General features: G+C 33.2%; 2 protein-coding genes across 3 annotated transcripts; one reads left to right on the top strand and one right to left on the bottom strand.

The window, feature by feature from the left end:
* Nucleotides 1-12,889: 12,889 nt before the first annotated feature.
* Nucleotides 12,890-21,826, bottom strand: LOC143051528 (uncharacterized). Of its 2 annotated transcripts, none has more exons than XM_076224421.1 (9): nucleotides 20,374-21,826; nucleotides 17,901-18,929; nucleotides 17,307-17,410; nucleotides 16,809-16,946; nucleotides 16,243-16,338; nucleotides 15,510-15,620; nucleotides 15,055-15,138; nucleotides 13,873-14,107; nucleotides 12,890-13,169 (listed from the first exon to the last, which is right to left on the bottom strand). In XM_076224421.1, the coding sequence occupies exons 2-9, from the start codon at nucleotides 18,805-18,807 to the stop codon at nucleotides 13,048-13,050; spliced, it is 1,797 nt and encodes a 598-aa protein (XP_076080536.1). In that variant the 5' UTR covers nucleotides 18,808-18,929; nucleotides 20,374-21,826; the 3' UTR covers nucleotides 12,890-13,047. The 2 variants fall into 2 exon arrangements, with proteins under 2 accessions (XP_076080536.1, XP_076080535.1); XM_076224420.1 differs by having other exon boundaries at nucleotides 20,778-21,826.
* Nucleotides 21,704-25,928, top strand: LOC143051527 (uncharacterized). The gene is made up of 2 exons (XM_076224419.1): nucleotides 21,704-22,035; nucleotides 22,827-25,928. The coding sequence occupies exons 1-2, from the start codon at nucleotides 22,003-22,005 to the stop codon at nucleotides 25,299-25,301; spliced, it is 2,508 nt and encodes an 835-aa protein (XP_076080534.1). The 5' UTR covers nucleotides 21,704-22,002; the 3' UTR covers nucleotides 25,302-25,928.
* The last annotated feature ends 455 nt before the right edge of the window (nucleotides 25,929-26,383 follow it).

Below are 26,383 nucleotides of genomic sequence, written 5' to 3'. Positions count from 1 at the left end.
CAAAATGACACAAACATTAACAACTATAGGTCACCGTACGGCCTTCAACAATGAGCAAAGCCCATACCGCACAGTCAGCTATAAAAGGCCCTGATAAGACAATCATGACAATGTAAAACAATTCAAACGAGAAAACTAACGGCCTCATTTATGTAAAAAATGAATGAAAAACAAATATGTAACACATAAACAAACGACAACCACTGAATTACAGGCTCCTGAGTAAATTAGGTTAAGCACCAAAAGAATAAATTACAGATCAACAAAAATTATTAAATACAGTGTATATTGTCTCCTTCAAAACAAAGGACACCCACTTTGTAATATCATGATTATGCAGCAAACTCTTGATTTTTAAGGCATACTATATATAGCTAGGGCTAGCAGGTCAGTTTTGATGGACTAGCAGTTCTTCCAACAGGGCTAGTAAAATCCTGCTGCCAATAAGTCCTGGGCTAGTTAGCTGTAACAACATTTTTTAACCCCTGGGTATCATGTGTTGATTGCAATTCTCGTACTTTAAATATCGATTTCTCATACCATGGCTTGGGGTATTGTACATTGCTTATCGTGCCAAGATTTTCAATTAACGGTATTTGGGGGTATGAGGTATTGATTGGTATTGACCTGTCTAATGTTGCACAGCTCTTGAGCACGAAACCATGCAACAAAATATTTTTTAATATTTTAGTACGGGAACCCCAGGAACCTTGTCAGTTTCAAAACGAAAAACCGTAGATGAAAGGAGTAACGAGGCTGAAAATTCATCCCCCAAAAATGCTAAATACGACAGGGAAAAGTCGCGGAAAAAATTTTATAGTGTCCAGGACAGAAGGGCTGCCAAGTCTTTAGCACAAGACTCACACATGTTCATGCTTATTTGGCGGCATTTTCATTTGATCTATTGTTTTTTCTCTTTGATCTTTACAATTTGGCCAAAAAATCACACATTCACTTCCTGAAAAGTTGGCAGAACTGGGACACAATGATTCCCCTGGCAAGGTTGGCTGTTGCTGAGGAAAAAAACAGACAATGCTCTGTGAATATTGCGGTTAGTTGCCCCAAGCACGCAAATATAAGTCTGCTTTGAATGTGGGAACAACTAATATAAAAAAGAAGATGTGGTATGATTGCCAATGAGACAACTATCCACAAAAGACCAAAATGACACAAACATTAACAACTATAGGGCACCGTACGGCCTTCAACAATGAGCAAAGCCCATACCGCACAGTCAGCTATAAAAGGCCCCGATAAGACAATCATGACAATGTAAAACAATTCAAACGAGAAAACTAGCAGCCTCATTTATATAAAAAAATGAATGAAAAACAAATATGTAACACATAAACAAACGACAACCACTGAATTACAGGCTCCTGAGTAAGTTAGGTTAAGCACCAAAAGAATAAATTACAGATCAACAAAATTTTTTAAATACAGTGTATAATGTCTCCTTCAAAACAAAGGACACCCACTTTGTATTATGCAGCAAACTCTTGATTTTTAAGGCATACTATATATATAGCTAGGGCTAGCAGGTCAGTTTTGATGGACTAGCAGTTCTTCCAACAGGGCTAGTAAAATCCTGCTGCCAATAAGTCCTGGGCTAGTTAGCTGTAACAAAATTTTTTAACCCCTGGGAAGTCTATGGGGGTCACCCCCACCCCCTCATGTTTGATAAATTGTAAAAGGTCAAGATCCCCACCCCTAAACCATATATATTCTTGTAAGGGACAATTAAACAAATTAAATGAAATATAGGTGAAGTCCGTTGGGGTCACCCCCACCCCCTCATGTTTGATAAATTGTAAACGATTAAAGGATCCCAACCCCTAAACCATATATATTCTTTTAGGGACAATAAAACAAATCAAATGAATATGTGACCATGGGAATGGCAAATTATGGGAACTTTGTTTGGGAGACTTCGTAACAGCATCATGTTACAATTACTTCTTGTTTCAATTAATTTGGTCGCGGAAATTAGCGACTATTAAATGATTAATGTACCGTCAGTCAAAATGAAAAAAACAAAGAGACAAATACAAACCCAGGTCCTTAAAAATAAGATGACAAATAGGACGAAATATGTGCTCCAAAAAGATGAGCAATTCCAGATTCTACCAAGACACCAACCATGCCAACCCGTGTGATTTTATGAATATCATGTTAGGGAATGTGAATCTACGAAATACAAAGCACACAAACTTTTAACACTCGTATATATATACATACTGGACTTGACAGCGTATTAAAAAATCCCTCACAACAACAAAAACACATTGTACATATTCTCAGGTATTGACAGCTAGCTCAAAGCCTATAACAACTAATAAAAAATGATATATCTAAGACATGGTGTGACATTCTTGTCCCGCGTGTGTCTTTGTCAAATGATTTGCCTTCTCCTGGACTATCTCTTGGTTTGTCTACCATTCATTGGTTAAGGCAGGGTTGCCCATCTAATCCTTACAGTGGCGGGTTGGATTTGGCCATTTTGACAATATCCAATACACAGAATAAACTCTGTATTCACATGTAAATTTGTAGGATACTTATACAAGTGAATTTTATTTACCTACATTTGTATATAGAAGACCTGGATCCTTCATACTTCGTACTTTGGACATATATGCCTTATGTTATGAAGTTTCTGTCTGTCATATGTCCATTGTCCTTGACCTCATTTTCATGGTTCAGTGACTACTTGAAAAAAAAATTAAGATTATTAGTATTCTTAATTTCTCTCTTATTATGAGTAATTGGATAACTATATTTGGTATGTGCGTACCTTGCAGGGTCCTAGTGCCCATCAGACAGTTTGTTTTCTATTCATGGATCAGTGAACATGCAAGGTTAAATTTGTATGGGTCGAGTCCACATGCATGATTTTAACTTCTCTGTAACCTATGTACTTCATGGTTTTATGAGAATAAACTATCTATCATATCTCAAATACTGTAATTAATAGGTCTACTATATTTATGCCCTTGTTGGTCTGTGCATCCGTCTGTCCCTTCATATGTCCGTGCGTCCCAAAGTTGGTATCTGTTCTCTAACTTTAGTTTGCCTCAACCAAATGTTATGAAACTTATACACAATGCTTATTTCCACAAAGGACAGATCACGTTTGAATTTTGGTGCTTCACTTAAACCGTTCTAGAGTTATGCCCCTTTACAAATGGTAAAGGTGCTGAATTTTTCGTTTCTGTTCTCTGACTTAAGTTAGCCTCAACCAAATTTTGATAGTGACCTTTACCGTTCTTCAGTTATGTCCCTTTATAACTTTATATGATATGCAAACGGGGGCAACTTCTGTGTCCCATGGAAACATTCCCAATTTATTTGTATATGGAATCATTATAAGCAGTACATGTCCAACTGGCAGCTGTCACCCGACGTTGACCTCATTTTCATGGTTCAGTCAGTCAAGGATATAACTCTATAGAGTTATTACAGAAAAATAACATACATTTGTTATTGTGGACTAAAAAATCAAAGAACTGTGATAACATATGTATGTTACATGTTTCAAAGGAACAATATATCATTATTAGTTTTGTTAAAATGTATACAAGTTCTATTGATATTAATACTATTGTCTTTATGTACCGGTATACTCAACTATAACATGTATAGAAAGATATAACAGTTCATAGTTTTCCAATCATGCATAGTCAGATAGTACACCTATGTTATTACATAAAAAGTACATGTATGTCTGTAATAACTAAAGGGTGTTATTACAGCTTCTCTTCATCACCCCAAAGCATTTGCTCAGACATGTATATACATGTACATGCTTAATTACAATGTATTTTAATTTATTGTAAGAAATAATGATCAGAGCATGTAATGAGGTTCTGCGCAAGCTTCCCAGTAATTCCCAAATTTCTCATATATAGTAAGTTACATGCCTTAAATAACTAAGCCTTGTTATAACAGCTAAGTTCATCCCTTAAAAGCCTCGTCTCATTGATTTACCATGGTTAATGAAAAATGTATTAATTTAATTCAAAAATTAGTTATCATGGCTATGCATTTAGTTTCTGTGCACAGTTTATAGAGTTCCCTAGAGGCCACTAAAAATTAAAATATTTATGATTTATTTTACAAATAACAAACATATTTGCCTTTACTTTGCTGAACTAGTAATCGTTATTGTTTAGCCTTTATCAAGTGTGCCTCTGGGTGCGGATTTTTTTCGCTGTGTTCATGGTGTTGATGACCCATTGTTGGCCTTTGGCTGTCTCTGCTCTCTGGTTGGGTTGTTGTCTCTTTGACACATTCCTTGTTTCCATTCTCTGCTGTTTAATCTGTTTACATGTTTTAAATTTTAAAACTTTTTTTCAGATTCTGATTGACTGGTGGCAGAAGGGGCATGCATATAAAGTGGCATTAAGGCCTTGCAGACAGACTTAACAATAACATGCTGAAGTTGCAATAACAGTTTGACAAAGACCCACATATGCATGTAATCCCATATTGACGGTTGTAGAACTCGTACCAACAGATTTCACTTTGGGTATTTAATTGTATTGTAATAAGTAAGGGACTTTACTTTAACACGTTTCTTTAAAATCACATAATCTTCAGTTTGCATGCTCAGATTGAAAAAAGTATTGCTTACGAGCTTCACTGTTCAACTTTCATTCTCGCCTTGTAAAAGTAGTTAAACAGGTTTTTATACATCCTCAAAAATTGAAAATTTTTTCCTCGTATATTGGTATCACGTTGGCGTCATCGTCTGCGTTGTCGGCATCGTCTGTGTTGTCGTCGTCGTCATCGTGGTCGTCCGAATACTTTTAGTTTTCGCACTCTAACTTTAGTAAAAGTGAATAGAAATCTATGAAATTTTAACACAAGGTTTATAACCACAAAAGGAAGGTTGGGAGTTTTGGTTCCAACAGTTTCGAAATTAGGGGCCAAAAAAGGGCCCAAATAAGCATTATTCTTGGTTTTCGCACAATAACTTTAGTATAAGTAAATAGAAATCAATGAAATTTAAACACAAGGGTTTATAACCACAAAAGGACGGTTGGGATGGATTGTGGGAGTTGAGGTCCGACCAGTTTAGGAATTAGGGGCCAAAAAAGGGCCCAAATAAGCATTATTCTTGGTTTTCGCAAAATAACTTTAGTATAAGTAAATAGAAATCTATGAAATTTTGACACAAGGTTTATGACCACAAAAGGAAGGTTGGAAGTATTGGTTCCAACAGTTTAGAAATTAGGGGCCAAAAAAGGGCCCAAATAAGCATTATTTTTGGTTTTCGCACAATAACTTTAATATGAGTAAATAGAAATCAATGAAATTTAAACACAAGGGTTTATAACCACAAAAGGAAGGTTGGGATGGATTGTGGGAGTTGAGGTCCGAACAGTTTAGGAATTAGGGGCCAAAAAGGGGCCCAAATAAGCATTTTCTTGATTTTCGCATCTATGAAATTTTATCTCAAGGTTAACGACTATATAAGGAAGGTTGGGATTACTTTTGGGAGTTTTGGTCCCAACAGTTTAGGAATAAGGGGCCAACAGGGTCCAAAGTTAAACTTTGTTTGATTTCATCAAAAATGGAATAATTGGGGTTCTTTGATATGCCGAATCTAACTGCATATGTAGATTCTTAATTTTTGGTCCCGTTTTCTAATTGGTCTACAAAAAGGTCCAAAGGGTCCAAAATTAAACTTAGTTTGATTTGAACAAAAATTGAATCCTTGGGGTTCTTTGATATGCTGAATCTAAAAATGTACTTAGATTTTTATACGACCGCAAATTTTGAAAAAAATTTCGTCGTATATTGCTATCACGTTGGCGTCGTCGTCTGCGTCGTCGTCGTCGTTGTCGTCGTCGTCGTCGTCGTCCGAATACTTTTGGTTTTCGCACTCTAACTTTAGTAAAAGTGAATAGAAATCTATGAAATTTTAACACAAGGTTTATGACCATAAAAGGAAGGTTGGTATTGATTTTGGGAGTTTTGGTCCCAACATTTTAGGAATTAGGGGCCAAAAAGGGCCCAAATAAGCATTTTCTCGGTTTTCGCACTATAACATGATAACTTTAGTTTAAGTTAACAGAAATCTATGAAATTTTGACACAAGGTTTATGACCACAAAAGAAAGGTTGGGATTGATTTTGGGAGTTTTGGTTACAACAGGGGCCAAAAAAGGGCCCAAATAATCATTATTCTTGGTTTTCGCATAATAACTTTAGTTTAAGTAAATCGAAATCAATGAAATTTAAACACAATGTTTATGACCACAAAAGGAAGGTTTGTATTGATTTTGGGAGTTTAGGTCCCAACAGTTTAGGAATTAGGGGCCAAAAAGGGACCCAAATAAGCATTTTTCTTGGTTTTCGCACCATAACGTTAGTGTAAGTAAATAGATATCTATGAAATTTAAACACAAGGTTTATTACCATAAAAGAAAGGTTGGTATTGATTTTGGGAGTTTTGGTCCCAACAGTTTAGGAATAAGGGGCCCAAAGGGTCCAAAATTGAACTTTGTTTGATTTCATCAAAAATTGAATAATTGGGGTTCTTTGATATGCCGTATTTAACTGTGTTTGTAAATTCTTAACTTTTGGTACCGTTTTCAAATTGGTCTACATTAAGGTCCAAAGGGTCCAAAATTAAACTTAGTTTGATTTTGACAAAAATTGAATCCATGGGGTTGTTTGATATGTTGAATCTAAAAATGTATTTAGATTCTTGATTATTGGCCCAGTTTTCAAGTTGGTACAAATCGGAGTCCAAAATTAAACTTTGTTTGATTTCATCAAAAATTGAATAAATGGGGTTCTTTGATATGCCAAATCTAACTGTGTATGTAGATTCTTCATTGTTGGTCCTGTTTTCAAATTGGTCTACATTAAAGTCCAAAGGGTCCAAAATTAAACTAAGTTTGATTTTAACAAAAATTTAATTCTTGGGCCTCTTTGATATGCTGAATCTAAACATGTACTTAGATTTTTGATTATGGGCCCAGTTTTCAAGTTGGTTCAAATAAGGATCTAAAATTATTATATTAATTATTGTGCAATAGCAAGTCTTTTCAATTGCACAGTATTGCGCAATGGCAAGAAATATCTAATTGCACAATATTGTGAAAAAGCAATTTTTTTTTTAATTAGAGTTATCTTTCTTTGTCCAGAATAGTAAGCAAGAAATATCTTATTGCACAATATTCTGCAATAGCAAGTTTTTTTTTGAATTGGAGTTATCTTTCTTTGTCCAGATCAACTTAAATCTTTGTTATATACAATATACAATGTATATTCACTTTTTACTACCAACTGATAAATTTAAATAATATTTACCATTCAGTGATAACAAGCAGTTTTTTTTACATCTTAATATTTTATGATGTATTTAAATGAGTAGTTATTGTTGCAAACTCCATTAGAATATTTTGAATTGAGATTAGTTTTGGAATGGGGGTAAGGGGGATGTGATTAAAAAATTGGGTTCAATTTTTCTCATTTGAAATTTCATAAATAAAAAGAAAATTTCTTCAAACATTTTTTGGAGAGGATTAATATTCAACAGCATAGTGAATTGCTCTAAGAGAAAACAAAAATTTTAAGTTCCTTAGAACACATTCAATCTCTGTCAGAAACCTATGCTGTGTCAACTATTTAATCACAATCCAAATTTAGAGCTGAATCCAGCTTGAATGTTGTGTCCATACTTGCCCCAACCGTTCAGGGTTCAACCTCTGCGGTCGTATAAAGCTACGCCCTGCGGAGCATCTGGTTGATTATTGGCCCGGTTTTCAAGTTGAACCAAAGGGTCCAAAATTAAACTAAGTTTGATTTTAACAAAAATTGAATTCTTGGGGTTCTTTGATACGCTGAATCTTAACATGTACTTAGATTTTTTATTATGGGCCCAGTTTTCAAGTTGTTCCAAATGAGGATCCAAAATTATTATATTAAGTATTGTGCAATAGCAAGAAATTTTCAATTGCACATTATTGCACAATATCAAGAAATCTTCAATTACAAAGTATTGTGCAATGGCAAGTATTTTCAATTGCACAGTATTGCGCAATAGCAAGAAATATCTAATTGCACAATATTGCGCAAAAGTAAGAAATATCTAATTGCACAATATTGCGCAAAAGCAAGAAATTTCAATTAGAGTTATCTTTCTTTGTTCAGAATAGTAGTTGAATCAACTTAAATCATTGTTTTATACAATATACAATGTATATTCACTTTTACTACCAACTGATAAATTAAAACAATTTTCATTTTGATCTGAGCGTCACTGATGAGTCTTATGTAGACGAAACGCGCGTCTGGCGTATAAAATTATAATCCTGGTACTTTTGATAACTATTTACACCACTGGGTCGATGCCACTGCTGGTGGACGTTTCGTCCCCGAGGGTATCACCAGCCCAGTAGTCAGCACTTTGGTGTTGACATGAATATCAATTATATGGTCATTTTTATAAATTTTCTGTTTACAAAACTTTGAATTTTTCGAAATACTAAGGATTTTCTTACCCCAGGAGTAGATTACCTTAGCCGTATTTGGCACAACTTTTTGGAATTTTGGATCCTCAATGCTCTTCAACTTTGTATTTATTTGGCTTTTTAACTATTTTGATCTGAGCGTCACTGATGAGTCTTATGTAGACGAAACGCGCGTCTGGCGTATAAAATTATAATCCTGGTACTTTTGATAACTATTTACCATTCAGTGATAACAAGCACTTTATTTTACATTTTAATATTTTATGATGTATTTAAATGAGTAGTTATTGTTGCAAACTCCATTAGAAATTTGAATTGAGATCAGTTTTAGAATAAGGGAAAGGGGGATGTGAAAAAAAAATTGGGGGGGGCAATTTTTCTCATTTCAGATTTCATAAATAAAAAGAAAATTTCATCAATTTTTTTGAGAGGATTAATATTCAACAGCATAGTGAATTGCTCAAAGGTCAAACAAAAATTTTAAGTTCATTAGACCACATTCATTCTGTGTCAGAAACCTATGCTGTGTCAATTATTTAATCACAATCCAAATTTAGAGCAGAATCCAGCTTGAATGTTGTGTCCATACTTGCCCCAACCGTTCAGGGTTCAACCTCTGCGGTCGTATATAGCTTCGCCCTGCGGAGCATCTGATTTTCCATTGTTATGCATTGTACCTGTGCAATAATTTCACGACATGAAACCGTGAAATTTAGTATGAAGTGATTACTGTCAAGTATGAAAATTTTGTAATCTCTTTAAAACATATATAATGTCATTCCAAAAACATTTCTGCCTCGAAAAACACAAAAACTGGCACAGAAACACTTCTATATATGTACTGGAGTCTGGATGTGTAAACTTTTTATCAGGATCTGAACATCATAATATTCAGTATGCTAAAAATAAGTGTTATCAAAGCTCGGACGGTAAATAGCTTAACATATTTTGTAAAGTTTCATCACTCGATGCATAAAATTGAGAATGGAAATTGGGAATGTGTCAAAGAGACAACAACCCGACTATAGAACAGACAACAGCAGAGTCCGTCATAGGTATTTTTATCGTTTGGCTGCTGTCCTGTGCAATATCTCCGATTATATAAATCCTCTGGATCATAGTGGGTGCAATATAACCTATTAACATGATTAAGTTAGAAATACGACCATGATGTATGAGTGCCAATTGAGATATCTTTCCATTCAATACACATTCTAGTAAAGTAATCAATCATAGGTTCGTTGCAGAGAAGTAAGCTATAAAGTGACCAAAAATTATTTGTGTAAAATAACATAAAAAAGACGGCCTTATTTTATATACAAAAATAGAAGTTTTTATATCCAATGCATAAAAGAAATATAGTAGGTTTAGGTGTAAAGGTGCAATTTTCACAAAACATATCAAATTTCCCACGTTGTCGAACATAAACATGGATAATATCATTAAGAGCAAAGGGAACAGTTTGAAAGTGCCAAATACTGAAATATGTCAAAAATCAATACTTTTTTGTAAACACTGTGATGTATGTAAATACTTTAAATGCTTTATAATGGAAACCAGAACTTCTGAGGGATGTTTATATACAAAAATAAGGAGATGGGGTATGATTGCCAAATGGGACAACTATCCACTTAAGCACAAATAAAGTGGATATAAGTAATGATAGGCAACTGTAACGCCTTCAACAATGAAAAAACCCCATACCGTATAGTTGGCTATTAATGGCCACGATTGATGATTATACGCTATTGTCTCTTAAAGACAAATATATTAACACATTTTGTCCTCGATTTAAATTACTTTTTAAACATAAAAGTAGGTGCAATATATATTTTCAAACTCAAAAAGTTTAGTGACCCCATCAGATACGTGACAAACTCTTAGTCTTCGTCTTTTGTATGAACACAAAATTCATGGATCACACATTTCTCTTTAACTATCTATACGAAAGTTTCTGCACTCATGAATCTAAGCATCGGCTGTAATCGACGGCTAACTTTACACTTGTATGTTTGTCTGATGTGTAATTGTGTTTTCACTGTTGTTTTGTTGCTGTTTGGTGGACAAATATATGAATTCTGCATGTCATCATCAAACACGTGAATAGCTATATATCTGGTAAATCAAACACTTTTTCTTCGCATAGAAAGAACTCTTCATTAATCTTAGCATGTAACGAATACTTTATATCAAGAACTATAAATGTGGATACAAAAAATGAAAAACTAAGCGAAATTGTTAATCCCACATTGCACGACAAAATGTGTTGTATTTAAGTAAGTAGCACGTGTTCTTGGTTGATTGGAAATACGTACATTGTAGTAGTCCATAATGCATTGTTGCTCATTTAGTGGATTGGTAAAAAAACCAGGTAACAATAAATTGCATCACACGTAAATAAAAAATTACATGTGCGAGAACATAAGTATGCTAATTCATGCATTTCCATATAAGGTAGTGTTCCTGACCTGAGTATTGATAACATCAAAATTTCTTTTTGACTTTTTTTTTAAAGTAGATGTCACAGTTGTTATGTGGTAATTCATTTTTGCTGTGTGTGTTAATGTTCATTTTTTTACATGATCCTGTTTGCAATGGTTTGTGTTTCAGATTTGCAAATATCATTTTCATTATTAATTAAAAATGTACTACAATAAATATTAGGGAGGAAGCTTGATGGTTCGTGGCATTCCCTCTTAATTAGAAAATATTCTATTATAAATATTCAATCAGAATCCAAATTCAGAGCTGTTTTAAGCTTAAATGATGTGTCCATACTTGTTCAACTGTTCAGGGTTCGACCTACATTGTATGCAGGAAAAACCAGTTTGCTGTCACTTGACAGCCTCTTGTTCTTATTGTTGAAGGCCGTACCGATGCCTATAATTGCTTACATCCACTTCATTTGAACTTAAGTCAATGTAAGTCAGGTTATGTTTTTTTTAATAACAAACATTTTTTTTTAAATGAATTAGTATTAGTTCCTTTCTTAGACTGATAAATATATATCTTATTCAAAGTCTCCTGTAAACAAGACCGGAAACGGAAGTAGATTTCTGAGCTTATTCGAGAAATTTTCCCGATTTTTTTCTTTTTTTTTTATTGAATTTTCTACTGTAATAGGGGGTCCCCATATAAATATTCAATTATAATCCAAATTCAGAGCTGTTTTAAGCTTAAATGTTGTGTCCATACTTGTTCAACTGGTCAGGGTTCAACCTTATAATGCAGGAAAATCCGGTTTACTGTCACTTGACAGCCTCTTGTTCTTACTGTTGAAGGCCGTACTTGAACTTGAAGTGGATAGTTGTCTCAGTGGTAATCATATCTCATTATTTTAATAAATATACAATGATTTCATTTTCTTTTACAGGATATAATGGCAAGTTGGGATGAGGTAAGTTTTCTTCTTAAAAGTCATTGTCATGTGACTATAAAATGTATGTCATGTGATCTATGTTGTCTACAAACTGTACATAAAGATACAGGTGTGCAGTATTCTCAGAGTCAGTCAGTGTCATGTGACCTATGTCATGTGACTTATGTTGTCTATAAAATGTACATGCAGATACGATACAGGCGTGCAGTATTCTCAGAGTCAGTCAGTGTCATGTGACCTATGTCATGTGACTTATGTTGTCTATAAAATGTACATTAAGATACAGGTGTGTAATATTCTCAGAGTCAGTCAGTGTCATGTGACTTATGTCATGTGACCTATGTTATAAAGATACAGGCGTGCAGTTTTCTCAGGGGGAGAACAGGAGAAATCAAAATGACTACAGTGAAACAGAATTTCAATATACAAAATTCCAGGAGACAAAAAAAAAGAAACGTAAGATATTGTAGGACATTCCCCGTACGAAAAACATGACACGTAGTCCAACCGGACATGAAGCGTACTTTAACCGTACTTTTTTTGATTCAATGGGACTTTTCTTTGAATTGCTTATAAGGGTTAAACCAGCTGGACTTTTCGCGAAATTAGCCGTAAACCGGCTCGAAATATTTAAATGAGCAGGAGTCCAGTTCATAAAGTCCAACTGGACTTTATAAAAGTCCAGCTGGCATTTCAAAAAGTCCAGCTGGCCTTTTAAAAAAGTACGGCTCAATATAAACCAGCTGGCATTTCTGGCCAAAAATTTTCTCTAAAGTCCAGCTGAACTTTTTAAAAAGTCCAGCTGAACTACTTGTTAAAAAGTCCAGCTGAACTATAAAAAGTCCAGCTGAACTATAAAAAGTCCGGCTGAACTTACAAAAGTCTATATATAGACATGTAAAAGGCCGTCTGAACTTTTAAAAGATGATTGGGATTCCATATTAATAAGCAGTATGACTTATTGGACCTACAAATATAAATCTTAATAAAAGCAACCAAGGCTTGAAAACTAAACAACACACAAAAAATACCAATATTATAATTCTTGCTTCCAACAAATGCTGACATACAGGATTTACAACAAATTTAGTGCCAGGAATTTCAGACATATGATTGACAGACTGTTACATTAACAAATATGTTTCTCAAATCACATTTTCATAGTGTCAAATATATATCCAGTTCAATTATTTTGCTTTTTTAAAGCTTTCCTAGCATAGCCAACTGCCTCAGTGACTCCTTTATTGAGTTCCTCCTCAGAAGGTTGGGTTTTCTGGTTGATTTTGCACCATCCTCTAACATAATCTGAAAATACAATAACAGATTGCATTAAGCATCTATGCTGGTTATTTCATTTTTTTTGTACTGATTCAAAAGTAAGAAGAGTTAGGTATGTGTAATATATATGAAACTTAATTCTTACTCTTAAAAATTGTGGTTTTTCTAAAATAATTTGATGGTTGGCAAAATATTAACAAGAGGCTAAAAATCTTTAGGTTAAGCCTCTTGTATACCCAAACTTTTGATAAATATGTTCAAGTATTTGCATAAAGGAAAACAGATTTGGAAACTGCTTTTCTGACTATTAAAACCAATAATTATAAGATCAAGGCCAATATCAGATATTTCATTATAAAATTTAAATAAGGAAGTTACTTTTAAGACGTACAAGATAATCCAGTTTACCAGATATATAAAGAATAGTTAATATGAAATTAAGGGGATGCGGCATGATTGCCAATGAGACACCTCTCCACCAAGTAACGTCACCATAAATTGCTAGGGGTAAAAAAAATGGTGGGTGCCCAACCATTTCTCTGACCAGGGATAGTGATAATACAGCTCTTTACAGACGCCGATCCAGCCATTTTAAAAGGGGGAGGGGTCCCAACCCAAGACAATGGAGGGGATTCCAACTATATGTCCCTATTCAAATGCATTGATCGGCCAAAAGAAAGGGGGGTTCTTATTATTTCTAATTTGACAAAAAATATAAAATAAAAGCTACCTTTGGCTATTTTCACTCTGGTTTTATCTAGAGCAGGTCTGAAATCTCCATCTTTTGAGGTTGTTAGTCCCTGCCCTCGTGAATTTGCTAGCTCACCACGGGAAAACAACAAAGGCATCACCTTTCGGATTATGAAATATCCTGGGCTGCTTTCTTTATGAGCCTTTTGCATAATTTTTTTTATTGTTTCCCCATCAACTGTTACATCAGCACTCTCGATTAACTTCACCATTGTCTGAAATGCAAAAGTTCCATATTTAATATATTACAAAGTGAATATGTGATGATAATGAAATCATTATGAGACTACAAGCTTATCTACAAATGCTATTATACTTTAAAGAAAAAGATACATTATATAAGCCTATAATTCTTAAATGTATGAGAAATTAGTAATTCTGCATTAATACTATTATAGAGTATAAACATTTAAGTAGCAGTAAATTTTAATTACTGAACAAAAAAATAAAAAGAGGATTTCCTTAAAAAATTCTGTGTCATCAGGTACTTATTACTTCTTTGAAAAGTTCTAAATGCATATATTTATTGAATGATATGAGAAAAAGAAAGCCTTAATACAGATAAATCAGCATGTGCAATACTGACAACATTCCACTGTCAATATAAATCAAGATTTAATATTGCTCTTCAAACAGGGCAAATACGGCGGAAAAAACAGGGTCTTACAGAAAAAGGCGGGGAAAAAGCTGTATTGACCCAGGAGTTGATACAGGATATTCACTTTGGGCTTTCAATTTTCTTATGCCATTACTAATAACAGTTTACTATGAAAGTATTGTTATGCAAAAAAAAGTTTGTATTATATTTTTTAAATTAAAATAATAAAATAAACAGGTTAAAGCCTTTTTGAGTAATTGTCTGAAAACTAACCCCCCCCCCCCCTTTTTAAGGAATAAAACCAATTACTCTGAAATGTAAATTCTAAAATTGATAAAACAACAGGGAGCTCACGTCAATAAATATAAATAAATAAAAGAACTCACCAATGTTTCATGCAAATTGGTTAAAGCATTTTTGAGTTTCATATCCGACATGTTGACAAATAGGGGATGGACTAACAGACAGACAACAGCTGTATACCATAATTATGTCCTGTTAACAGCCATACTATTATCAGTCCAATAAAAAAAATTGGTTATTTTCTACTTCATTGAAACTTACAGATGAGCTGGTATAGATCTTTTTTGGAGATTTCAGTAATTGTCTCTTTGGTCCCAATGAGGTGCCTTGAACTGGGACTATACTCTGAAAGAAACAAATGGACCAAAATTACATTGAATTATGGGTACTAATTCATAAAGAATTTGGTGGGTTAAGTAATTTTTAAGACAAATTCGCAGTTGTGAGTGGTCTTTAAGCTGAGTGACTATTCCTTTATTTGTGTGTTGGTAGGAGTGAAATGAAGACAAATGAATGTTTGATGATCCAAATACATAAAAATGGATATAAATAAACTGATAACAATTTACAGATAGAAATTTCTTTTGTAGTTTCAATATTTTCTATAATTACCAAGGCTTGTTAAAGTCTGAATATTGACAATCGCAATAAAAATCTGTAAATGGCTAGTTATTGAAAAAGCAATACTGTTAATATACCAAAAAATATATACTCACATCAGATTTGCCACGAGGAGATCTTCTTGGCGAGAATTGTATGGTAAAGTTATTCCCACTCTGATCATTCCCTGTTGTGGTTGAGCTGTCATCATTTTGGATTGTTGTTTTCTATTAAAAAAATTGGAATTTTCATTATCTTTTCAGTACTTGAAAGTTGAATTAGAAACAAAAATAAAATTGAGAATCGAAATGGGGAATGTGTCAAAGAGACAACAACACGACCATTGAAAAACAACAGCAGAAGGTCACCAACAGGTCTTCAATGTAGCGAGAAATTCCCGCACCTGGAGGTGTCCTTCAGCTGGCCCTAAACAAATATATACTTGTTCAGTGATAATGAACGGCATACTTAACTAATACACATGTAGATGGCTTCATCCATTAATTTGATATTATTTGGTGGATATTTGTCTCATTGGTTATCATACCACACTTCCTTTTTATTATAAGATGTAAAGTAATTATATTTATACCTGTGAGTAAGTGTTTCGAAGCCTTTATATATACAGATATACTTTTTAATTTGATGTGATTGTAAAAAAACTTACTATTAGCAGTTTTAGAAATAAAAAATTCTGGGAATCAGCTGAAACTTTCATTTTTAAAAACATTTACACTCTTATCTTTAATAATTGCACAGAAATGACTGCTAAGTGTGGTATCAATTAAGTTAAAGAATATATAAAACATTTCAAAATTCAAAAATACAACAACAAAAAAATATACTCACGTCAGATTTGCCACGAGGAGATCTCCTTGGAGAGAGTTGTAACTGAGCCTGTTTCCCACTGTGGCTATTCATGTCATAATCATGGATTGTTGTTTTCTACAAAAATAAAATTTTCATGAAAGAGGTTTTGAAGGACCTTGAATCTGAAATAACCAGTACGGCATACTACTATTGTATAAATGTTGCATACAAAGAGAGAGTTTTATTTCTAATTGCAAGGCATGCTACATGAAAATTAAAGGAAAGAAACGGCATGTCCAAATTTTTTTTACAAATCTTAACCTTTATAAAGTTTATTGGTTTCAATAATTGGGAGTATACGGTTGAAGATGATAATGCTGAAAATTTGAAGAAATAATTTTTATGCTGAAGTGAATGAAATAATTCCCCACTTGATTGTTGGTTAAAGAATGATAAAAAGCTGCTCATGCAACTTCAAACATCCACTTTCATTGGAACACAGTCTTTGGGGGTTAGTAAAAAAATATATCGTTGGCAATCATAACGCATCTCCTTATCTTTATAAACACAAAAGTGACATTGTACAAAACTAAATATGTACTCACTTCCTTGTTAAAACTAGCACTGAAGCTGTTAGTAGATCTTGTTTCTAGAATGGATGGTGATGTTGGTTCAGTATCATTATCATATTGACTATCCAAAGTTTCGAAATCTTCCTCAAAATCTTTTAGTTCTGCCTGTTTCTGCAATAAATTAGAATCTTGGATTTATTTTGTATTTTTATATACATGTATACCAATAAATTAACTTAAAATTACAAATGTGCATTATAATAAGTTTGCATATATAAAAAATGTATGTAAATTAATTAACGGTCTCAATTTTAAAGAAGACACAAGATTGTAATGTGTAACGAGTAACACTTACACAATAAATTACTAAGAATCCAGATTGCAGATCAATAGATTGGTACATTTGTAGATCAGTTATTCGAAAGAAAAAAAAATAGATAATTTAATATAAATAATAACGTTTCCCTTTTTTCTAAAACTTTAATGGTGCTGAGTGTTTTCTTTTTTAATTCAATAGATGTTTCTTCTTACCTGATTTCTTCCAAAGTATTCACAGAACTTTTCCATATAATCTCTCACTCTTGGTTTCAGGAGTATTTCATATAAATGTAGTATTTCTTCAGGTGGAGATGGTGCTGTAAGAAATTGCAAATAAATTTTATACTTTTGTATTTTCGGTTGTACACATGCATTTAAAAAGTCAATACATTAATACTTTTCAACAGTTATAATCTAATATATATTTCAATAAAATTTTAAGTGTACAGATAAAGAAAATGTGGTAATACTGTATGATTGCAGAAACAAATATCCACCCGAGATGAACATTTATATCGGAAAAATAAAATATTTGTCCGTACCTCAGCAGAATTTGAAATTCACATTCAATCTTTAAACCTCATCATCATGTCCCGAGTTCCTGGGTTAAGTGATAAATAATTCTAGTTTAGAGGTCAAATAATGACTTTTCCCAACATTAATAACCTCCAATAAACTGATTTCAAAAGTATTAGAATCATAAAATAATAATTAATTTATTAATTGATTGCTTCAAAATGGCTTATATATATAAGCACAACAAGCTTATGATTAGAAAGGTCATGAAATTATAGTAAATGCACTTACATATTAATACAGCTTGTGATTTTGTGGATTTTGGTGAACTAACTTTATCAACATTCCAGGCAGCTCTTGTTGCTCCCATGGCTAAATTAACAGTCTCTGATAGATTAGTAGCAGGACTGTGTGAAATTGGTTGGTTACATGTATTTCCCCTAGAAGATGTTGGTTGAAGTTGGTAATAGCTTGGTCTTTCCGGCAAGGCATACAAGTTTGGGTACTGACTAGTGCTATTGGTATAGTTGGTTGATGTTGGAAGAGGCATTTGAGTATTGCAATCCAGTTGAGACATGCCGAGCTCATTTACTGGCGTATTCATACTGTATGTAATATGATCAGAATGACTAGAGTTTGTATGGCGGGCTTGATATGGTATGATCGGCATAATCAAACTGTTATCAAGCTGAGACATGTCAAGCTGATGTCTGCTGGTACTGGGGGTTGATGTTATCAAAGGCATGCCTTTCGTACAAGATTCTGGAGATGTAACTGGCACAATAATATTATGAAGGTTTTGTGACTCACTGATGCCTTCTTTATGCATGGTTGCATTTACATTCTTAGAGCTGGAATTAAAGAACTGGTTTTCCATTGCAGTACCAGCCAGCTCTTTCAAAACTGCTTCAGAATTTTCTTTTTCAGCATTGATTTCTGATTTTTTTTGGTCTGCTTTTAATTTAGCCACTGTTACCTCTGGCTTTGAACTATTTGTCTCAGTTAGGCTATCATCTGCTTTGTTCTTCTTTTTGTTCTTCTTTTGAGACACCTCTGCCTGCTTTTCAGTCCCGGTTTCATTGGATATATCATTCTCTTTGTTTTTCTTCTTCTTTTTCTTGGGACTCATTTCCTCATCTTGTTTTTCACTTTCTAGGATTTTTTCACTCCTCTTTGTCTGTCTTTTGCCGACTACCATTTCATCTGAGTTGACAGCCGGTTCAAAGGTATACAAGTCATCCAAAACATTGTTGTCAGGTTTTCCCTGTATGCAAGCCTTGAACCCTTGTTTTGCATACAAGTTCAAGAAATCTTTACTTTCTGTAAATACAAATTTTCCAAAATTCAATATTTACATGAAAATAAATTTGACAAATTTCATATCAATCTAAAAAAGCATAAAACAACACATAAATAAGGCGGTTAGTTTTCTCCTTTGAATTATAATGTTTTACATTGTCTTATCGGGGCTTTTTATAGCTGACTATGTGGTATGGGCTTTGCTCATTGTTGAAGGCTGTACGGTGACCTATAGCTGTTAATGTCTCTGTCATTTTGGTCTTTTGTTGATACATTTGTAGTTGTCTCATTGGCAATCATACCACATCTTCTTTTTTAAATAATTGCATCATCCGTCATTATATAATATCAAGAAAGATCCAAAGAAACCACACCAAGACACTCATTTGGTATTTCTTATACCCATATTTCATAGGTCCTTATGTTATTTAATATGGTCTGCAAATAGTAAAAATATAACATAAGTACCTATGAGCTATGATTATACTGTGAGCTACGCAGTGGCGGATCCAGACATTTTCATAAGTGGGCGCAACGAATACTGTAGTGGGTCTAAGCGTGACGCAGGATTGCCGATTTTTTTGTAAGGGTGACACGTGAAAGTCAAATAATTGTGTCCTGAAAACGGGAAATAGGTCTTGTGGGACCCGGGAAATGACAAAGAAATGAGAATCGTTACATATAATAAGTGTAAGCAGGATACGAGAATCTGACAAAACAGTAAGCGGGATCCAGGATGGGAACCCCCCCAATGAGACCCCCACTATATACCTATACATGTGTCATTACTAAACCAGTTAATTAAGGAAAATTTGTTGTGCTAATTTAAATATTGTCTTATAATAAGACTTATAATTATTGAATTATGTCTGGGTTTTTAGGTAAAATGTTTTATTTTGTATGGTCAGATATGATGGTTTTAAATATTTGATCTCCTATGAATTCATACTACGTACATGTATGTATGGGTTTTTTTCATTTGAATTTTTGACATGTTTCATCATTATTGTGCTCTTTCCAATAAAATATTGAATTGAATTGAATTATGTAGTGGAAACCATAAAGTAAGTCCAAATAATTATGCCATTAGTAGCAAAGCTATTTTTTTTCTGGAACGTTGAAAGAAGGCATCACAGCAAAAAATGGACTTTAAAAAAACAGACCCCCCCCCCTTTTTCCCCAAAATAAATATCTAATGATTAACCCTTACTTATTCAAAAGTTAAACTGAGTCTTATTGATTACATTTTTGTACTTGTTTTTAGTTCAAAGTAAAATATATTCTTAAATTGTTCAGATCATCCTCTAAACAACAACAAAAATTGAATCACCAAAAAAATAATAAAACTACAAAATTCTAAAATTAATACCGGAATTAAAATTATATTATCATGTTTATAATTTTTTCAACTTATTTCATATTCATAAATGCATGAATGTGTTTAAAAGAAACAGAAAACACTTACACACGATTTTCATATTTTGACTTATTGAAAACACAACGTTTCGATATTTTTCAAACAGAAATATTTACTTCAAGTAAAGATACGACCAGAACCAGTCGGAACTACTCGGCCTTTCTCGTCGCACCATTGTTATGCATAGCGAGCATGACCGAGTAGTTACGATTGATCAGAGCCATGTTAAAAGTTATGTAATATACAAAACGTGTAGAAACGCGACAATGTATTCCGGATTGTTCTGCTTTTACAAAAAAAAGTATGAATATTTGGCTGTACCGAAATTATCAAAATAATGAACACTACTGTATGTGAAAGGTTCAAAATGAAAACATATTTTAACAATCATAGGCATAAATATAAATGGCGGACATCCCAACAAACCAACTTGATTTCCATTTTAAACTTACCATGTGTTTTCACGATAATTCCTTGGTATATTCCATCTTTTTTAAAGTCCATGGACACTTTGAATTTTGGTGCAAATTCATTTTCTTTAAGTTTCAAGTCCTTGCTGATTTTAGATACAACAACTAAACTACGATCTTTGGAAAAATATACACAACCAAACATTTTGAAATTAATCACTGGTCAACAGGCCGCGTGTGCGTGCGCGTTCTTCCGATACATTTAGGGGGTTCCAACGGGGACACACATTAAAGTAACGATATCTTTATAAAAGTTTCATCATTGTCGAAAACACTTAACACGGAACTGTGTATATGTAGAAAATTTTCATTTTTCTATTTTATTTGTAAACATTTAAAATTGCCATTTAATTAATAAATATATATTTTTCTATCAAGTTCCCCTTTTGCAATAAATATCACATTCGTCTACAGTTACTATCCAACATGTCGGAAAAACCTTACAGACGAGGACCATATGGGAAAGGAATAGTTAAAAAAAAATGCTCAACAACACTTTCTAATGAGGTTTTGGAGTCTATGGAAGATGAAGATCATGAAATTGTTAAACGGGCATATAAAAAACGAAAAACCAAACGTTTACACAACAATGATGAGCCCAGCGTCCATAACGTGAGTTTAAATTTATATTCTGATTTAAATTTAATATATATCTTTGCCGATAATTTTTTATTCTCAAATACTTTCTGTGGAAATTTTTAAGTCAGTATCAGTCACCGTACAGTCATAAATTTTCGATTTATAAATGTGTTTAATTAAAAAACGAAAATGGACACAGCTCTCTGGACTCTATTATACATAATAACGTAAAGAAAGATTATTGTTTACACAACCATGTCATGCATTTACCAAAGTATTCGGTTGCATATAATTCCCTTTATAGAATGAGTATATTTAATCGTATTTTAATAAAGTCTCTGATGTGGCTAAATAACGTTAATTTTCATTTATCGGCCGTTGTAGTATTTTGGGTCTCTGGCGTGTGACTTGTTAAAGGGGAGATAATTACATAAATACGACGTGATTTTTGACTAAATTTCATATTACTGACAACTTTATTAATATTTTCATTTGATGTCAAATACTTTTGGTCTGACCGTCTGTCATTTCATGTTAATAGGAGTATGATGGAGAAGCAGATGAAACCCAGAGTGACATTTCTGTACAACACACTGGAGAACCTGAACTTGAAGTTGAATCATGTGCTATGGAAATTTCAGACACCACGGCTTCAAATGATGTAAGGTTATATCTAATATTTTTGGGAGTTCAAATTGAGAAACAAACATTGCCATCAATTGATTGAAGACACCAAACAATATATTAAAATAAAAGTATACATAAGGGGACGACAATTTTCAATTAAAACTTCAAGAAAAAAAGAGGGGGGGGGGGGTATGTTTACTTTCATATATTAAACAATCGAACATGGCAATTTAAAAATAATAAGATAGTGCCCAGTGTTTGATCCAGGCGAAGGGTTTTGGGGGTTGGAACTCTCCCTTTTTTATAATGATCAATGCATTTGTATGGGGACATAGTTGGAACACTACTCTTTTTTGTCCTGGGTTGGGACCCCCCCCCCCTTTTTAAAATGGCTCGATCTGACCCTGGTGCCATCAATGGATGTTAAGAAATTAGTTGTCTAAACTAATATTATTTGCAGTTGACAACAAACAACAACTGACAAGCTTTTTCAACTGACTACAACAGATAAATAGATAAATATATGACATCACAATACAAAGTTAAAATTTGCAGTTTTAGAATCTAAAAGACTATGAGTGATCTCATTGTTCGTAAACCAAAATGAAAACAATGTAACGTCATTGTTTGAATTTCCAATGTTTAGAGCGTTTAAACCAATCACAATGTTTTGGTGTACATTTTGTAAAATTACCCAGAATGTATTAGATTGAATTCTGAAACGGAAAATTAATCTTAAGATAACATAGGTGGATCCAGGGGAGATTGGTAAACAATATTTAAAATTAAATTTTATTGAAAATTACAATATTTTTTTCTCTCCAGGAAAACAATGCAAGAACAGACACAGAGACCACAAGCAGGGAAGATGAATTCTGTATTGAAGATCTGCTGAAACATCATGATTACAATTTAAGGGTTGATGATATCAAGGATGATGAAAATCTTATTTCCCTTGAAAATTTGGAAGAATTTGATATACTTGATGACTCATTGTTCACAGATGATGATACATGCATTACTGAAGACAGCACAACTGATGAAGATTGCACTATGAAAGATAATGATGACATATTAAATGAAGATAATGACAATATCCCTTTATATGATGGTGCAAATATTACATTAGGGGCATTTATGTTGTTACTTGCTTTATTGTTCTCACAAAACAACATAGTAGGAGAGATTATTGAACAAATTTTAACAGTTATTGGATTAGCATTACCAAAGGGACACAAACTGTGCACAACACTCTATACTTTTAAGAAGTATTTCCGCAATCTTAAGAATCCTCTTATTAAACATTTTTATTGTTCAAATTGTCTACTTTATTTAGAAGACAAAGCAGTTGCAATGTGTCCGAACAAAATGTGCAACAAAGTACTGACAAATTCAAATAAATCGTATTTTCTGGAAATATCTCTGGATAAACAGATACAAAATTTCTTTTCTCAGGAATCATTTTATTCGAAATTGCAACACAGATTCCAAAGAAATCCTACTGGATACATGGATATTTATGATGGGGAGCTGTATAAATCATACTGTGTCAATGACGGTCCTTTGAACTCAGGTGACAATCTTTCATTTTTACTAAATACAGATGGAGCGCCTGTTTTTAAAAGTAGTAAAGTTGCAATTTGGCCATTGTATCTAGCAATAAATGAACTCCCTTTCAAGGAAAGAATGAAAACTGAAAACATGCTTCTTGCAGGCTTATGGTTTGGACCAAGTAAACCATCTATGAGCACCTTCCTAAAACCCCTTAATGAGTCTTTGAATATCTTCAGTGAAGGTGTTATTTGTAAATCACCAGAACGAGGCAGTTTTATGTGTAAAGCATATTTATTGGCAATTACTGCTGATTTACCCGCCAAGAGTTTGCTGTGCAATTGCGTACAATTCAATGGATCGTATTCCTGTTGGAGATGTAAACAGAAAGGTGAAACAGTCAGTAGAGGAAAAGGTCACACTCATGCATATCCTTTTCAAACAGAATATCCAAAAGGGCCTGCTAGAACGAGGGAATGTATCATTAGAGATTCAATCACTGCAGTAGGGGACAAAAAAACCAACACAGTAAATAGTCATGGAATAAAGGGGCCATCAAGATTATTACTTTTTCCAAGATTTGACATAATCAAAGGCATAACAATAGACTATATGCATGGTTTATTACTTGGTACACAAAAACTTTTGATACGATTATGGTTTTTACCAGAGTTTAATGGAAAACCCTTTAATTTTACAAATTCTGTCATTGAAGTAGACAATAGGCTTAGAAAAATCAAACCTACAATGTCAATAACTCGCCTACCTAGATCAATTCAAAATGACTTAAAATATTGGAAAGCATCTGAGTACAGATCATTCCTGTTGTTTTATGGTGTAACTGTTCTCTTTGGAATTCTGGACAACACGAGATTCCATCATTACATGAACTTTGTTAGTGCCATACACATCCTACTGAAAGAGGGATCTACTGATGAAGACCTAATTAGGGCAGAAGGAATGCTTTTCAAGTTTGTTGAAAACTTCGGAACATTATATGGAGAGTGTTTTATGACCTTGAACTTGCATCAAATTTTACACTTAGCTGATAGTGTAAGAGAACTTGGCCCCCTTTATACACACAGTTGTTTTTATTTTGAAAATAAAAATGGACATATGCTGAAATTAATAAGGGGTAGTCAAAACATCGACAATCAGATAATTAATGGAGTTTCATTTGTTCAGAAACTACCAGAGCTTAAACAGAAGTGTATTCTACATGGATCAGAAGAAGAGAAGATTTATAAATCAATCTTGCAGTCCAATGCGCTGAAAAAACAAAAAAAAATTGGTGACAGCACTTTTGTACTTGGGGCAACATTCCAGAAAACTTTCCAACAGAGAGAACTTGCAGCACTGAACAATTTTCTTGGATATTTTCCACAAACAGACAATTTTAATTGTTTCAACAGAATCCTTTTTAAAAACATGTTAATATATAGCTCAGATTATGGTAGAATGATAAACAGAAACAATTCTACAATTCAGTTTAAAGTCAGAGAAAATGTGTGTTTTGGCCAAGTCGCCACTTTTGTAGAATTATTTGGCACTTTTATTGCATTTGTTAAAATTTTAGAATGTCGAAATTACAACCCAAAAAGTCATGTTTTAAGTGTCCTGAAAACTGACTCCTTTTGTGTTGTGCCACTTGTGGATATTATATCAAGTTGTATGTTTATAGACCTAACTGAAACATCATCTGGATGTGCATATGTTTGTTTATTTCCAAATAGTTTGGAAACAGATTAAATTATAGGTACTAAAATGTAGAATCCTTTTGCATTAGAAATTCTTTCTTCAACATGATCAATCAACTTGGTGAAATACTGACTGTTAGGTGGTCATGGTGGTAGCAAACACCTAAATGTAAATTAGTTTTCCTTGTTTAATTTTCATGCATACATATGTTTTTAGACATATATTTAAAGTGCCTTTAATACATAAAGAAATTTAAAATATAAAGAAAAATTTACTAAATAAGATGTAACTGAAGAATTTTGTTCCTTGATCATGCTTATCGGGGCCTTTTATAGCTGACTATGCGGTATGGGCTTTGCTCATTGTTGAAGGCTGTACGGTGACCTACAGTGGTTAATCATGTTAATGTTTGTGTCATTTTGGTCTTTTGTGGGTAGTTGTCTCATTAGCAATCAAACCACACCTTCTTTTTTATATATTATGATTAATGATACTGTGAAATTTGGTAACCTTTATTTTTTATATGCAGCATATAAAAAAGACAATACTTGTACACATACATTTATGATGTAAAATAATAAATTTAGATAGTTATATATAACTTTTATTTATTTAATGACACCTCAATATATGTGTGAAAACATATATAAAAACAGGATTCTTCATACAGTTAAGATTTTGTATACTAGTATCAAATATCAAATGTTTGATTCTCTTTTCATTTTAAAAATAATCTTAAAGTCCAAAGTTCTACCAATGAAAAGTTTCTAAGTCCAAAGTCCTGTTGATGAAAAGTTTCTAAGTCCAAAGTCCTGTTGACGAAAAATTTCTAAGTCCAAAGTCCTGCTGATGAAAAGTTTCTAAGTCCAAAATCCTGCTGATGAAAAATTTCTAAGTCCAAAATCCTGCTCATCATTCTATCTAGAGGTTTATTGTCTTAAAAAGTCCAGCTGCACTTTAACATTACAAAAACTACGGTTGGACTTTCAAGAAAATGCCGGCTGGAAAATAATCCAAGTATTAGAAAAAGTACGTGTACGGCTCAAGTCAGACTGGACTTTTGGAAGTCAGGTTGGAATACGTGTCAAGTCCAGTTGGAGTACGGTTGAACTCCTGCTAAAATTTTCGTACGG

Source organism: Mytilus galloprovincialis, chromosome 11 (genome assembly GCF_965363235.1).
Source record: "Mytilus galloprovincialis chromosome 11, xbMytGall1.hap1.1, whole genome shotgun sequence".
Taxonomy (NCBI): domain Eukaryota; kingdom Metazoa; phylum Mollusca; class Bivalvia; order Mytilida; family Mytilidae; genus Mytilus; species Mytilus galloprovincialis.
This window is presented reverse-complemented; position numbering and strand designations above follow the sequence as displayed.